Here is a 14,677-nt window from a genome sequence, read left to right as displayed (position 1 = left end):
TAAATCCAATCCAATGTCACCTAACTTTTATCTATAAAATTGTAAAAAATCAGTGTGGCAGGCAAACGACTAATTAATAATACCAAGCACATGTGATATATAATTGTGTGGTTTACTGGAATAATGTCCTTAATAAATAGGATATGGTTTGTCATATTGTCATCTAACTTTGATAATATTAAATTTAAATCATTTAAAATAATTGATTATTAAACCGTTTTGTGATTACGAAACACCTTTTTCTTCTAATCATATAAGGTATGAAGTATTTTGAAAGGATAGCACTTAAACCAACACTTGTTTTTAAATTCATTATTCAGTATTTTGATTATAATATTTGAAATATAATATTCCATTGACGATGAACAACAATCAAAAGGAGACAACAATAAAAGGTAAGACAGCAGAATATACCGAAGAAATAAACAATATGCCAACACCAGCTATTCCTACTGTTGATCTCTCACCATTCTTCACAGCCGGAGATGACGAGTCTGGCCGGAAAAAGTGCAAAGACATGATAGCCGAAGCCTGCAGTGACTACGGGTTCTTTCAAATAGTGAACCACGGCGTCCCACTTGATCTCATGAACCAAGCAATGGAGCTTTCCAAAACATTTTTTAATTACAAGGATGAGTTGAAACGTGAGTGTAGTTCAAGCCCAGATTCACCACTTCCTGCTGGCTACAACAAGCAGCCGGATCACTCACCGGATAAGAACGAGTATCTGCTCATGTTCCCACCTGAATCACCTTTCAATGTCCTCCCTACGAATCCTCCTGATTTCAGGTAAATGTTACATCTAAATGTGGTTTTTAAATTTACAATCAACGTTAAAACAGTAACAACGGTATACAAATCTTGTTAACTCTCCAACTGATCAACTCACTTAAAGTCAACGTCCCTTTTGATCATGGTGTCCAAGAGACATCGCAGTTCGAACGAGCTTTTGAGGTCTGATGGCGGAAACACCGAGAATGGACTTTCAGTTTCACCTACAGCAACGTGCGTCACTTTGGGAAACTCACAATTAGTTTTTTATTGTTTGTTTCTGTTCATAACTCAACTGTACATAATTTGTTTTATCGTAGCAATGTATTTAAAATGTTAAAATAACAACATACAGATTGTAAGTTCACCTAATGTTTAATTTAATAAATTTGAAGGAAAATATTAGAAGAGATGTTCAAATATTTCGTGAAGACAGGCGAAATATTGGAGGCTATAATCAACGAATGTTTAGGCTTACCTCCCAATTTTCTCAAGGAATACAACAATGACAGAAGCTGGGATTTCATGGTGACATTGCGGTATCCTCCAGCAACTGAAACTGAGAACAATGGCATAACTGAACACGAAGATGGAAACTTGATCACCATTGTTCTACAGGAAGACATCGGAGGTTTAGAGGTATGTAAGGATGGGGAATGGATTCCGGTTATTCCTTCCAAGGGGACTCTGGTTGTCAACTTAAGCGATGTTATTCAGGTAATTAACAGTATTCAGCTTCAAATACCAACAAGTGCATCATATGTTTTGCAGTTGTTGTTAACAGTGATATATATATATATATATATACAGGTGTTGAGCAATAAGAAATTTAAAAGTGCGACTCATAGAGTAGTGAGACCAAAGGGAGGACACCGGCATTCATATGTATTTTTCTATAACTTGCAAGGAGACAAGTGGGTTGAGCCACTGCCCAACTTCTGTAGTGCAATCGGAGTAAGACCCAAGTATAAAGGATTTTATTACAAGGATTATCAGGCTTTGAGGATGAGAAACAAGACACACCCACCATCGACACCTGAAGAAATCATCCGCATTGGTCATTACGAAATTTTGTAATCCCATACATAATAAAAGATTGTTTTCTTGCTTTCATTGTTTGTGAGATTATATTTCAGTACGTTTATAAAGTTGGCAAACAAGACTCTTTAAAGTTTATAACCTTAAAGTAATTTCTGGTTGTGTAAAAACCTATGTAAACTATGTTGTTCTAATATTAATTTTCTCTTAAAACAACTAACAAATCCTTTTAATCCTACTAGTAAATCTACAAATTTTCCACCACGGAACATGAACCATAATATTGATACAATTATATTTCTCTACATAACCAAGAACCGAGCTCCTATAAAAATTGGTCCGATCCTAGATTTTGGTTTTGCTGGTTATTACCAACTTTTGGCCACTCCATTATAAATTGGAATCAAAATCCTAACATTTATATTTGTTTTTAATAAAACTTGTTCCTTTAGTACATGTTTGGTTGTATCTTAACCTAACACCAAATTTGATATTACCATTATTTTTGGACAAAATTACAAAAATAATCCATGTGTTTTGTCGAGAATTACTACTTTGGTTGAAAAGGTTTTGGACAAGAACTACCGGTCCAAAATTTTAATTTTGTTGTGATTTTTATAAAAAAAATTGAAACTCTTTATAATGATGGATTTACCATTTGTATGTAACGTTTTTCTATTACAAAAATTAGATAAAAAATAAGAAACGAAAATACATACCCCACCTCTCTCTCTCTCTCTCTCTCTCTACAATATTCATCTTGGCATCTTCCACCTGATTTAAACACAAACACGCCACCACCAGCTGATGACACCGTCGACCCTACCCTTTTTAGCTAACCACTACCGTTGACCACCCTTTCTCCTTCATTCGCTAGGATCGTCACCCTTTTTCTCATATCTATGTCTCTAGAAACTCGAATTTACTTGCAACATTATCAGAGAGAAAGGAGAGGGTACAAGATTAATGGGGTACCGATTGGCTCCATCAACTAATCGGGTAGGAGAAAGACTGGTGGTTGGGTTTTGTTGTCTCCAGCAGGTGGTCGTGACAAATTGGTTTTTTGGCAAGTAGTTGGGGCGGCATTTTGATTTTCCTTATGTGACTCTCTTCATCTCCATCCTTCCAATGATAGCTAGATTTGGAAAACGTTAGAACCTCATAGCGTCACCTCTATAACTAACTATGTCTCCACCGCACTTTGTCTTATCTGATAGTTAAACCCTACATTCATCGACAACGTCATCTCGTTCAAAAGAACTTCATTGTCACAAATTTGGAACACCACCTTCACCATCGGTGTCATCTTGTTAAATGAACCATCGTCGATTCTCAACAGATATATAAGTCGTTGACGATGGTACCCTATCATTGTCATCATAAAGGTATAGCTCCAATGAAAAATCTGACGTGATAATGGCGGTGCTATGGCGAAAGATCTTGTAACATCTTGATTTTCAAGTATTTACCTTTTAACTCCCTTAGTATGAGAATTGTCTGCATTTTGGCCCTTAGTGGCATTTTCTTAAAATCAGGCTAAGACCTAGTATGTTGGGTGTACATAGCATGTTGGGTCATATTTAAATGGTGTATGTTGGTCTTTTAGTTTATTATTATACTTGGGCTTAGAAATAATTGTCTTTTGGTGTTTTCGGTTATGGGGACTGAAATCACTAGGATAATTTCGATCAGCTTGGGTTTGGGCCTGTTAAGACTTTTTACTTGGTATTTATATATATAGTTATCAGTCGTTTAGGTGTTCTAGTTGTTCAATTGCTATAGTATTCGGTTGTTAAAGGTGTTCTTGTCTACCAGACGATTTTATCAAATAAATCGTGTGCATTGAGAGCTATTTTGTGTGTTCTTGAATCGCTATCTGATTTATATTCTGCATTCTTTAGATAGTTTGATTGATATCTTATTGAGCAAACTGTTTTGGGACTTACAATTGGTATCAGAGATTTGAAATTGTATCAATTGATTCAAGGACATTGGGGACTCATTTTTAGATGTTTTGAGATCATTGGTTTAATCGAAATTTGATAAGTTTCAATTGAAATAGATAAAAATTTTGTTGTTCATCGATAAACTGTTCTTTGGATTCTTAGTGTTCATCGTGGATTCATCTAAATTACCAGGATTTTATTGGATCCTTATCAATTAAAATCACGAAAATAAAATCCCGATAATTTAAGGGTTGTTAGTAACTTCCTAATAAGAAAGCAAGGTTTTCGGTTCTAAAATCTTAAGGGTTTTCGGTGATTCTTGGTTAAAGTAGAAGGTTTCCGTTCAATGTTCTGACCAAAATCAATAAAAGATATACGCATTTTTGGTTTTAGTTCTCAACCGAAATCAATATTTTCAGTCAACATTCGCGTTGTTCTCGGTCAACGCCTTTTTGAGTTTTCGGTTAAATTGTTTGACTTTCCTGGTTTTCGATCTATCTTTCAAATTACAAGATTAGACTACTTTTGGTAAATTATGAATTCTTTCAACAGCACAAAAGAGGCTAGTAAAACTTTTTTGGTACTCAAGCCTGTAGTGATACAATTAAACGTTATCGTGATAAACATGATTTATTAATTAAGGAAATTGAGGACCTTTAATATGAAGTATTGTGACATCCCCAAAATCACGGCCAGAAAAGACCGATTTTGTTTATGCTTTATGAAAATCAGAGTACTTCATTTTATAAAAAGGTTGCGGAATTTGTTCCCAGAAAAAAAACACGATAAATACGTTATTAAAACATTTTCGAAGAAACGTATTTTATTCATTTCAAAATGTTTGGGATGTCATCGTTAATACAGAAACATAAGCATAAACAGAACTTACATTTATTTACACTAGTGATCTACATCTCTTTAAATCTCTCAGTGTAAAGTGACATCATATCAACACCTGTGATAAAAATAAACTGAGTGGGTCAGGTTGGGAAACCTGGTGAGTACATAGGGTTTTCAATCCACAATAATATTATTATTATGTTTAAACAATTTAAACAATCAGCCCAATTACCCATTCCCGTTATCCTCACATTACGTCCCTAAAACATCTAACACAAGGGACCTAGTCAAAGGACTATCATTGGGATGGAGTATATCTGGTGAGCACACAATTCACACAGTTCGAATAAACACACAGTTCGAACAAACACACAGTTCGATTAAACACACAGTTCGAATAAACACACAGTTCGAATAAACACCTACAGGTTGCGAGCCTGCTAGTGTTCCACTGGGCTGTCTAGAATAGTCTGTGGTCGTCATCTATACTCCGCTAGATGACTAGATCATCAAGAACATCTATAACGAGGCATCTCATTATTTCATTTTATCACACAGCAACTAATACATCTACCCATGTTTTACCCAACACATTTTGTAGATATAAAATACATATACAGTTTAAATCATTGAAAACATGTATAAAACGTTCATCCAGCATAGATAGCAAGTATACAGATAATATACACACAGCACGTAATTTATATAAAATACTTCATATCTATGTGTAAGCTGAAAGTAACTATGCACTCACAACACGTAAATTATATAATAAATACTTCATATCTATGTGTAAGATGAAAGGGACCATGCACTCACAACACGTAAATTATATAATAAATACTTCATATCTATGTGTAAGATGAAAGGGACCATGCACTCACCTGAATAGGTGGTGACTCAGCACTCGGACAGCGCTTCGATACTCTCAAAACGATATTCCTTCGATAAAACCTAGTACCAGTACCACTAGGGTTTAGTCTAACGATAACCGTGACTAATTAATAGTCTGACTATTATTATTATTATATAAGCGTTAAATAACACTCAATATAACTCATAATAATAGCCTAAATACTCATTATAAGTTCCTAATAATGTTACTATATTAAAACATAAGCTATATTAAAGATAGCGTAGACATAGGTCACTTACAGCGGGTTTTTCGCAAAAACCGGGCTTCGCTGGAGCAGCGTTTCCGAGCCGAAAGGCTCTTTTCTCGGAGCCTTCGGGCGCTCTGGGGCTTCCGCCTCGTGCTAGGGAGTTACCCTAGGCTTTAGGGGGTTAGGGAGGCTTAGGGAGAGAGTTTAGAGAGAGAAAGAAGGGTTTGAAGGTGTGAAGAGAAGTGAATGCCCGACACCTCTATTTATAGGAGGCCTGACTGGTGGACTCGCCGAGTCTGAGTCATGACTCGTCGAGTTGGTCCATGTGGTGGCCTTCTGGTGGTGCCACGTCACCCCCTATCGCGTATCAGCCCTCAAACTTAGAAAAATCATAACTTTCGCATACGAGCTCCGTTTTCGACGTTCTTTATATCCACGCGTAGGTAAAATCAAGATCTACAACTTTCGTTTAGACTCCGTCGGCTAATTCTCGACCGATCTCAAATTTAACAGTAGGAGGCGTTTAGACTGTTAAATGACCGCGAAGAGTTCATAACTCCTTCATCCGGACTCCGTTTTCGTCTGTCTTTTTACTGTTGAGTTCCTATTAATGAGACCTTCAACTCTCATTTAGGTCGCGTAAGCCAAAAACCGCTCGAACTAAAATTCGAGTATCGGGCCGTGCACTGCTAAGCCGAATCTTAGAAAAATCATAACTTCTTCATACGAAGTCAGATTTGGGCGTTCTTTTTATCGATGTTCTTAGTTTAACATATTCTACAACTTTTGTTTAGATTGCTAAGGCTAAAAAGTCTTCTATCGTAAATTCACTATTTACGTCTCCCGGTGCTGTGCCAGTTTTGCTGTAAAACTTCGACGGGCCATAACTTCTTCGTTATAACTCGGATTTTGGCGTTCTTTATATGTACGGAAAGCTTGAGACATATTCCAAAACTTGGTTAAGATTATTTATTCTAAATAATCTTTTGTCGAAAATCCATTTTCGACCCCTATTGCCTCTAAATTGACTAGCCCGGATCTGCGGGCGTTACAAGTATATACTCTCAGAAAGCCCTAAAAGCCCTTAAAAGAAAAATTAATGGCCCAAACCAAAGATCTAAAAAGAATTAAGTAAGAATACAGCACTAAATTTGAACACTATGACTATGCTCCAGAAAAGATTGTCAGTCTAACTGCTGAGCTTGACACATAGAAAATTAAGTTTGGAAATGCAAATTTTAATTTTAAAAAATTTGATGTGTCAAGTAAGAAAGTTGAGACAATGATTGAAAAGAAACTAAGATGGAAAGATAAAAAGAATGTAGATCTAGGGTATGATAGTGTTCCTTCTTCATTCAATGATAACTATGCGTTACTCCTTTGACTGAGGAAGAAATAGCAAAGGAAGCGCATCTATAGTATGGCAAACCTTCTATAGTTGAGACAATAAATAATGATAGTGTAAACGATACTAATGCTTCTACATCATGTGCAGAAAAGGTCAAAGAGCAAGATAGGCATGAGCAGAACAAAACTAATTCAATTTCTGCTAAAAATAATTCAAAAACATGTAACGATGATGATACTCCCACTGTTGAAAATCTCAAGCCACAAAAATCTGTTAAACAGTCTAATAAATGTTCATGTGCATGTGCTTGTGAAAGTCCTTTGAAACAAACTTCATTTGGACAAGGACCAACTCACAATTTTATTTATTTGAAAAGACAGACTTGCTTTAACTGTGGGACCCTCAGTCACATTCCTACAAATTGCCCACATCGTTCATATGTTCCCTACGATGAACAAGTTTAGCAGAACGTGCCTAGAGGAGATCTTCCAAAAGAAATCCTTTGAGGTCACGTTCACACAAGGGTGACTGAAATGCTAAAAATGCCAAGAATCAGATTCCTAGGACAAGAAGGGCATCTTGGACAATAAGCCTAATTCAAGAGATGGTTTATGTAACACTATGCTTGAATTAGAGTAATTAAATAATAAACCTGGAGCCCCAGAATGTAAATTTATAATTTCTATTATTTTATAATGACCCTAGAATCAAATAATATTTAGTGTGGTGTTGGTTTTGGGAAGCCAAATGACAAGATTTGGAATCAAGGGTTAAAATTGTAAGTTTCAGATTGGTTTCGTAAATAATTATGAAGGTAGGGACTACTTGATAACTTCTGGGACTTCATTTGAAGAGATTTTGGAGACTAAGGGGTTGTTTGGTAACTTTTGGATTTAAATTGAAAGTATTCTTAGAAGATAGGGGCTGAATGGTAAATTTTAGATTAAAGTTGAAAAGGTTTTATAAAGGCAGGGGCTAAATGATATGTTTTAGGCTTAGTTTGAAAAGATCCTATGGGGATGGACCAGACTTGTAAAAGGTGTAAAAACTTATAATAGACGGGGCTTATACCCGTCACCACCTTGCTTCCAACCCTAAACCTAATTTGATGCGGCAGCCACCATCACCATGAGAACCATATTCAACCACCGCCTCTATTTCGCCATCAAGCTCGACTGCCACCTCATTGTTGTGGCTTGAACAAACACCGCTCCCTCACCGGTGAAGTCAATGATAGACATGTGGCTGTTGGGGACATCGGGAGCTCCATGAACCTAGGCCGATGTTACCGTCCGTCCTCCCATTTAATCTCCGCATTAGCTATCTCATGTTGTCGCCACCGCCATCGCTCCTTGTGGCTGTCTCATTTTCTTGAAAAACATCTCCAGTCATCGCTACTATTAAGATGGTGGCTGTGGGTTTGTGTTGTGATGTTTCTCAGTGATTGCGATGTGGATGAGCATGTGTGTAGGTTCTCTATCTAGTGGAAGTTGTGAAGAACCACCATGGCAACCAACCATGGTGGTTGTTGCCGTCAACACCGTTATTAGTCGCTGCTGCTGCCCGTTTTCATGTTGTTACATTCCAGCCACGACCGCCGACGTCAAACGCCGATGCTGCTACCTCGAGATTTCTAATGGGGTGTCTTTTACGTGTACAACTCATTTTTGTGTGTTGTAGGTAGTGTTCGATGGCCGAAAAATGGAGATGAAAACCACCATGGCCGCCAACCATGGTGGCTGACACCATCTACCACCGCCGGCCACCACAAGGGTGGTTGTGTGTGTGTTTATTTTTAGGTAAAGCGTTGTATATTTTAATCATAAAATAAATATGGAAAAGAAAACTCAAAACCACCACCGTAGGGTGGTGGCTGCCACCACCAGCCGCCGTCTTGGGTGGCGGTATGCTTTGCATGTGTTTGGGTTACTTTTAGGATGCTTGGACTCGATTGAACTAGAACCCTAACCACCAATGTGAGGTGGTGGTTGCCACCGTGAGCCGCCGTTGAGCACCACTACCCAAGGTGGTAGTGGATTGTGCCCGAATTAGGAAAATCTTAATGGGCCTAACGACATAGTTTTTGGGCCTAATTGTATTGTAATGGGTTGAAAACCCTAATTAGGGTTTAGAAAACCCTAATTTTGGAATTATTGATTTGGACTTATCGGGACCCGTATTTTGGACCATTGGAGTGAAGTTATGACTCAAGCCCGATTACGTTGTATGTTTGGACTTAATGGATTAAGTCCTTAATGGGTTAAGTAGAAACACTTAACCCTAATTGTCATTTTATGTGAAAATCATAATCTTGCTTGGGCTTTAAGTGGGGCCTTTCTATTGGGTTTTGGTGATTGGGCTATTGATAAACTATCCAAGAATAATCATATGGACTAAGAATATATGGATGGGCCTTAAGGTAAGGCCCATTTGAGGGTTTGAGCCCAATTTGGAAGATTAGGCCATAACTGGGCCTTGAGGATTTTAAGAGGATGGATCAGTGGAATGCCAAATGTTTGGACTGGACTAAATGGTTGGGCCTTAAGATAAACCCATGTAGAGGCTTGGGCACAATTTGGAAAATTAGGCCATGTGTTGGGCATTGGTCCATAGTTTGACTTTTGGGCTTTTGGATTGGGCCTTGGACTGAATAATGCTAAGTTAGGGTAAAGTAGTCTTTTTACCACAAGTATAGACTTATGGTTATGTATTCGAACCCAATTATTAATTGGGTGTCGTTTTGATGTTGACAGTTCGGGAACCTGTCAACCAACAGCTAGAGTTTTATCCACAGGACTTCAAAAGTGTGAGGTGAGTCTTCTCACAATACAAAAGGGTCAAAGGCACCAAGACCGATGCATATTATGATATGTGATACACTAGTTCATGCAGTGATATGTGGTATGCCAGTTGGTTAGATGTTATATGATATGTTATTTGTTTATGTGATATTTGCATGAAAACCCATGGGGGAGCCCATGGCACTTGGATGTAAGACCATGTGCGGAGCCCATGGATTTTCAGGTAAAGACCATGGGGGAGCCCATGGCACTTAGATGTTAGACCATGTGGGGGAGCACATGGTTTTCCAAGTACAGGCCATGGGAGAAGCCTACGACACATAGGTGTAAGACCATGTGGGGGAGCCCATGGCATCCCGGAGTAAGACCCTAGGAGGATCCCACGACATCCTTATATGTTTATATGCATTGTTTATGTGATATGTGGTATATTATCTATTTATGCAATGTGTGATATGTTAATTTTCTTTGTGATACTTGCATGAAAGACCATGGGAGGAGCCTATGGCACTTGGATGTCAGACCATGTGGGGGAGCTCATGCCTTTCCAGCTAAAGACCATGGGGGAGCCTATAGCACTTAGGTGTAAGACCATGTGGGGGAGTCCATGGCATCCTGGAGTATGACCTTGGGAGTAGCATACGACATCCTTATATGTTTGTATGCATGGCTTATGTGGTAGAGGTAGCTTTCATAGCTAATATGATATGTGGTATGTGGTAGAGATAGCTTTTATAACTAATATGATATGTGTTATGTGGTAGAGATAACTTTTATAGCTAATATGATATGTGTTATGTGGTTTGTGTGTGGGGTATGCTCTGGGGAACTCACTAAGCTTTGTGCTTACGGTTTATGGTTTTGGTTTCAGGTATCATCGATTTGGAAAAGAAGGGCTCAGACTAATTTCAGTGTACACACCTATGAATTTCGCAATGAATGATTTTGGGATGAACTTTGATAATTGTTTTACTTAATGATGATTTGAAATGTTTGAAATAAATGGTATTAATGTTTTAGCTATATTGAAAATGAATTTTTTTACCCTTTTATTTTTGGGTCGTTACAAGTTGGTATTAGAGCCTTGGTTTGAGGGATTCAGACATATTTTTGGGTGTGTCTGAACTCAAATTGAGGATCTATAAAGTTTTCAAAAGAAAAAAATGTTTTAAGTAAAGAATTTATAAGACAAGAAAGGGTGTGGTGCATGCAATCAGCCGAGCTCAAGTAAGTTTCCGCAAAATACCCATATATGATATATGTTATAACTTGGTTTATGAATCTGAGAATCGCATGCTAGTTATGGCTAGGAGAGATGCCTTTACGTGTTGTATGAGCTGGTAGACTTGCATGCTAGTGCTGATTAGTCAGCGATAAATTAGCCTGATATGTGATGCTTGTAGCCTTAGAATATTGGATGCCATGTTGCAATGAGAATGATAATTTGTATTTGTAACTACTAAGTGTATGCTTTTATAATTATATACGGTTAGGATCTTATATCCTTAGAATAAATGATTTGGCCTTATTTCCTATTCCTCGTTTGGTTGTGGTCCTAGGATAGAGTCAATTATTCAACAATCTATTAGATCCTATTATGTGTATAGTTTGCATGCATAAAGCAGCCGATAGAGATGATGGATAGATGTGGATAACACGAGTTAGGGTTAGTGGGATGAATGTTCTATGGCAGTTTTTTAGATCGGAGTGCTACTGCACGATTGCTACTTGCTTTGTGCTTTGTGGGACTCTTGAGTGATGGGAGTCAGCTACTAAGTGGATATGACGATATCCAGGAGGTGGATGGATGGCATCATGGGGAGTTCTTCAACAGCTGATGGCAGAGCGAGGTTAAGAACCTAGAAATGCCTATGATATAGTGTGGCGGTTCGGTGAGGTTGAGAACCTAGGGGAGCCTAGGAGTTGCTTCGGTGAGTATCGTTCTGCTGTTTAGCGGATATTTGGTGCATCATTAGGGTAGGTGACTTAGAGGATTTGGCAGGATTGCTGAGGAAAGTATGGATAGGTGTGGAAGGTAGTATGGGCCCGTACTACTAAAAGCATAGGATCCATACTCTAATCTACGAGAGTCTTGGAGAATCTAAGAAGCTTATAGGAAGGAGAATTCTTGGTTATGCTCCGATAAGAGGATAGCTGCTTTGCCAGGTGAGGATGATCACACATGAGGGAGGACCAGGGTTTGGTCCCGGCTTCGGTGGTGAGCCAGTTAGCGGAAGGCCTGCCAGGGTTTTGAGTTTGTTGTGGATCTCTCGTATCGGACGATACATATTGATTATGCGTTTTATTGCACTTTCGGGAATGGAGACTATGTATTGGGGATAGTTACTAGCCTAGTTTAGAGCAGAGGTTGCTCCAACTTTTGCAGTTCAGTCGTTGACGATTGAGTTGTTGAGTGGGTAAGGGTGCGAGACCTTGAATGTTATGATTTCTAGAGCCAAGAACGAGGGATCAATTTGGAACACATTAGGAAGAGGGGATTAGATCAGGTACATACATTGGAGGGTCCCAGAAAGGGAACCAAGAGTTCCAGTTAGCTTTTGAGAGTCCAGCAGGGCCGAATTCAGTGTGGTACTTGTGGGATACTGCACGAGGGAGTTTTTCGTTTCAAGGATTTTAGTAAGTGTATCTCTTGGTTTATTTTCCTTCTTGTGTTTGGACAATGCTTTCAAAACATTGTCATATGACATTTGCATATCATGAGTTACGGGGTGGTTAGTGAAAGCTCGTTTCCTTCTTTGCGGGTTTGGAGTGTTCAGTGTTATCCGAGTTTATGGTGAAAATCAGTTCGGGGACGTGGTGAAGAAGGCCTACAGTAGGGATTGGTTACTCAACCATTTTGCTTGAGTCGACCTTTGGAAGTGCCAAGGGAAGTGGTCTACTGTGGAGGCTTTGGTATGGACATCGGCTATTTGGACTTCAAGATATAAGGGTGACATCAGTTAAAGGTGTCTGAGATTATTAGTTTTGCTAGGATTTGGGAAGTGTTCTTCTGATATTTAGGAGTCGTGTGGTCTTTTGGGGGGTTTGGGCAAGAAATAGAACACCAGTATGTTGTCCATAGTTTTGGTATTAAAGAGTAAAAAGGATTGGGAATCTTTCAAATCTCATGTATTACGAAGACTTAGTCAAATATAAGCGGGGGATAATCACACAGGTATTCGGGACAGGGGCAGGTATGGGACCGGGATGAGGTTCTCATCCCCATCGAGGAAAATGGTAGCCCAAGTGGCTATTTGGGTTGAGGATTGTGTGAGTTTGGAGTTCCGTGAAACTCCCCAGCGTAAATCACGTCTTCTTGGGGGTTGATAACAGAATTTGGGAAAGCAGGTTGGGACTCGAGTCATGAACTGAGTTCAGTTCGGGTGTTCGGTCGAGTGCGTGATCGACTCTATATGTGTTTCAAATTAATAGATTAGGGTAAGGCATTGGGTTGTGGTTATGTTAGGGAAAAAGTGTTGTAAGACTACGAGGGAGTCGTAGCATTCACTAACGGTCAGTTAGGATGAAAGTGTTGTAAGACTACGGGGAAGCCGTTGCATTCACTAATGGAAAATCAGGATGAAAGTGTTGTAAGACTATAGGGGATCCGTAGCATTCACTAATGGCCAGTAGGGTGAAAGTGATAAAAGACTACGGAGGAGCCGTAGCATTCACTAGTAGTCAGTGGGGTGAAAATGTTGTAAGACTACAGGGGAGGCGTAGCATGCACTAGTAGTTAGATAGTGTGGAAAGTGTTGTAAGACTACGAGGGATCTGTATCATTCACTAATAATCAGATAGTGTGGAAAGTGCAGAAAGACTGCAGGGTAGCCGTGACATTCACAGATTCATATAGATAACTTAGGCCAGGGTGGGCCAGTTCGAAAGGTTGTGAGTAGGTCACAACATAATTGAATCAGGAAATGGTAGGCCGAGGAAGATCGGATATGATGTATGACTACATTTATTCTAGTAGCATTCACCTTTTTGCGTCAGATTTAGTGGCCACAGGTTGTCAGCCTATCATGATCGGATGGATTAAAGAATTTAAGGAGTCGTGAGAAGCGGTATAGATAGGGCAGTTATTGTCAAACGAGGTATCTTTCGGAGGTCATGTGGGACTGTTATGTGTATGATGCTAGCTCAACAATTGGGTAGGTGTCCAGTGTTCCGGACAACTAGCAGACATGTTGGGACCAGGGAGGTCCCGATTGTTCTGCAGGAAAGCAGCTATGTGGCAGAGGGTTTGGGTGTGGAGTTGCCTATCATTCGGGGCATACACTAAGTTGTTTGTAGTTGAATTAAATAATCTTAGAGTGGTTGAATCTGACCCTGTTGCACAACTCTCGTCTGAGTCTAATCATTGCAGGGATGGGTCTCCTACTCAAAGGATTATCTGATCCTACTGACAAGTGTAGTGATCAGCAGGGATAGTTGGTCAGTGATTCTGTTCCTAACAAGAAATCCCTAATATCAGAAGCCGAGTAGTCAGGTGGGAGATTTATGAGATGGATTCATCTTGGTTTCAGTATGGGCATCTATTAGGGGCTCAGACCATCTCGAGACTACATATTTTAGACGGACTAGAAGTGATCATGATGCAAGGAATTTTGTCATCTTCAGGTTTTAGAACCCTATGAGGGTTGTTTCCGGTTTCCTTGGAAGGGCTAAGGAATGATTTTAGTTGTAGCCGTGTTGCTCCAATTATTTGGCGTGTCAGGAGTGGTATGGAATGATTTCGAGGAGGAAATCGGTGGAGAGTTGTAACACTCTGTTAATAAACCCAGAGCCCCAGAATGTAAATTTATAATTTATATAATTTTATAATGG

At 39.0% G+C, this 14,677-nt stretch overlaps 1 protein-coding gene across 1 annotated transcript; it reads left to right on the top strand.

Annotated features, from left to right (window-relative positions):
* The first annotated feature begins 382 nt into the window (after nt 1-382).
* Nucleotides 383-1,955, top strand: LOC145038907 (flavonol synthase/flavanone 3-hydroxylase-like). The gene is made up of 3 exons (XM_078987124.1): nt 383-789; nt 1,167-1,488; nt 1,582-1,955. The coding sequence occupies exons 1-3, from the start codon at nt 431-433 to the stop codon at nt 1,846-1,848; spliced, it is 948 nt and encodes a 315-aa protein (XP_078843250.1). The 5' UTR covers nt 383-430; the 3' UTR covers nt 1,849-1,955.
* Nucleotides 1,956-14,677: the final 12,722 nt, after the last annotated feature.

This window comes from Lactuca saligna, chromosome 4 (assembly GCF_052625555.1).
Source record: "Lactuca saligna cultivar CGN05327 chromosome 4, ASM5262555v1, whole genome shotgun sequence".
NCBI lineage: Eukaryota > Viridiplantae > Streptophyta > Magnoliopsida > Asterales > Asteraceae > Lactuca > Lactuca saligna.
The sequence above is the reverse complement of the archived record's forward strand: the minus strand, read 5'-3'. Positions and strand labels throughout refer to the sequence as shown.

Excerpts from the sequence above, each read along its gene's own strand:
- LOC145038907 (XM_078987124.1), top strand. The coding sequence starts at position 431 with ATGCCAACACCAGCTATTCCTACTGTTGATCTCTCACCATTCTTCACA. Across the intron at positions 790-1,166 it reads ACGAATCCTCCTGATTTCAG|GAAAATATTAGAAGAGATGT; the intron begins GTAAATGTTACA and ends ATAAATTTGAAG. Across the intron at positions 1,489-1,581 it reads ACTTAAGCGATGTTATTCAG|GTGTTGAGCAATAAGAAATT; the intron begins GTAATTAACAGT and ends ATATATATACAG.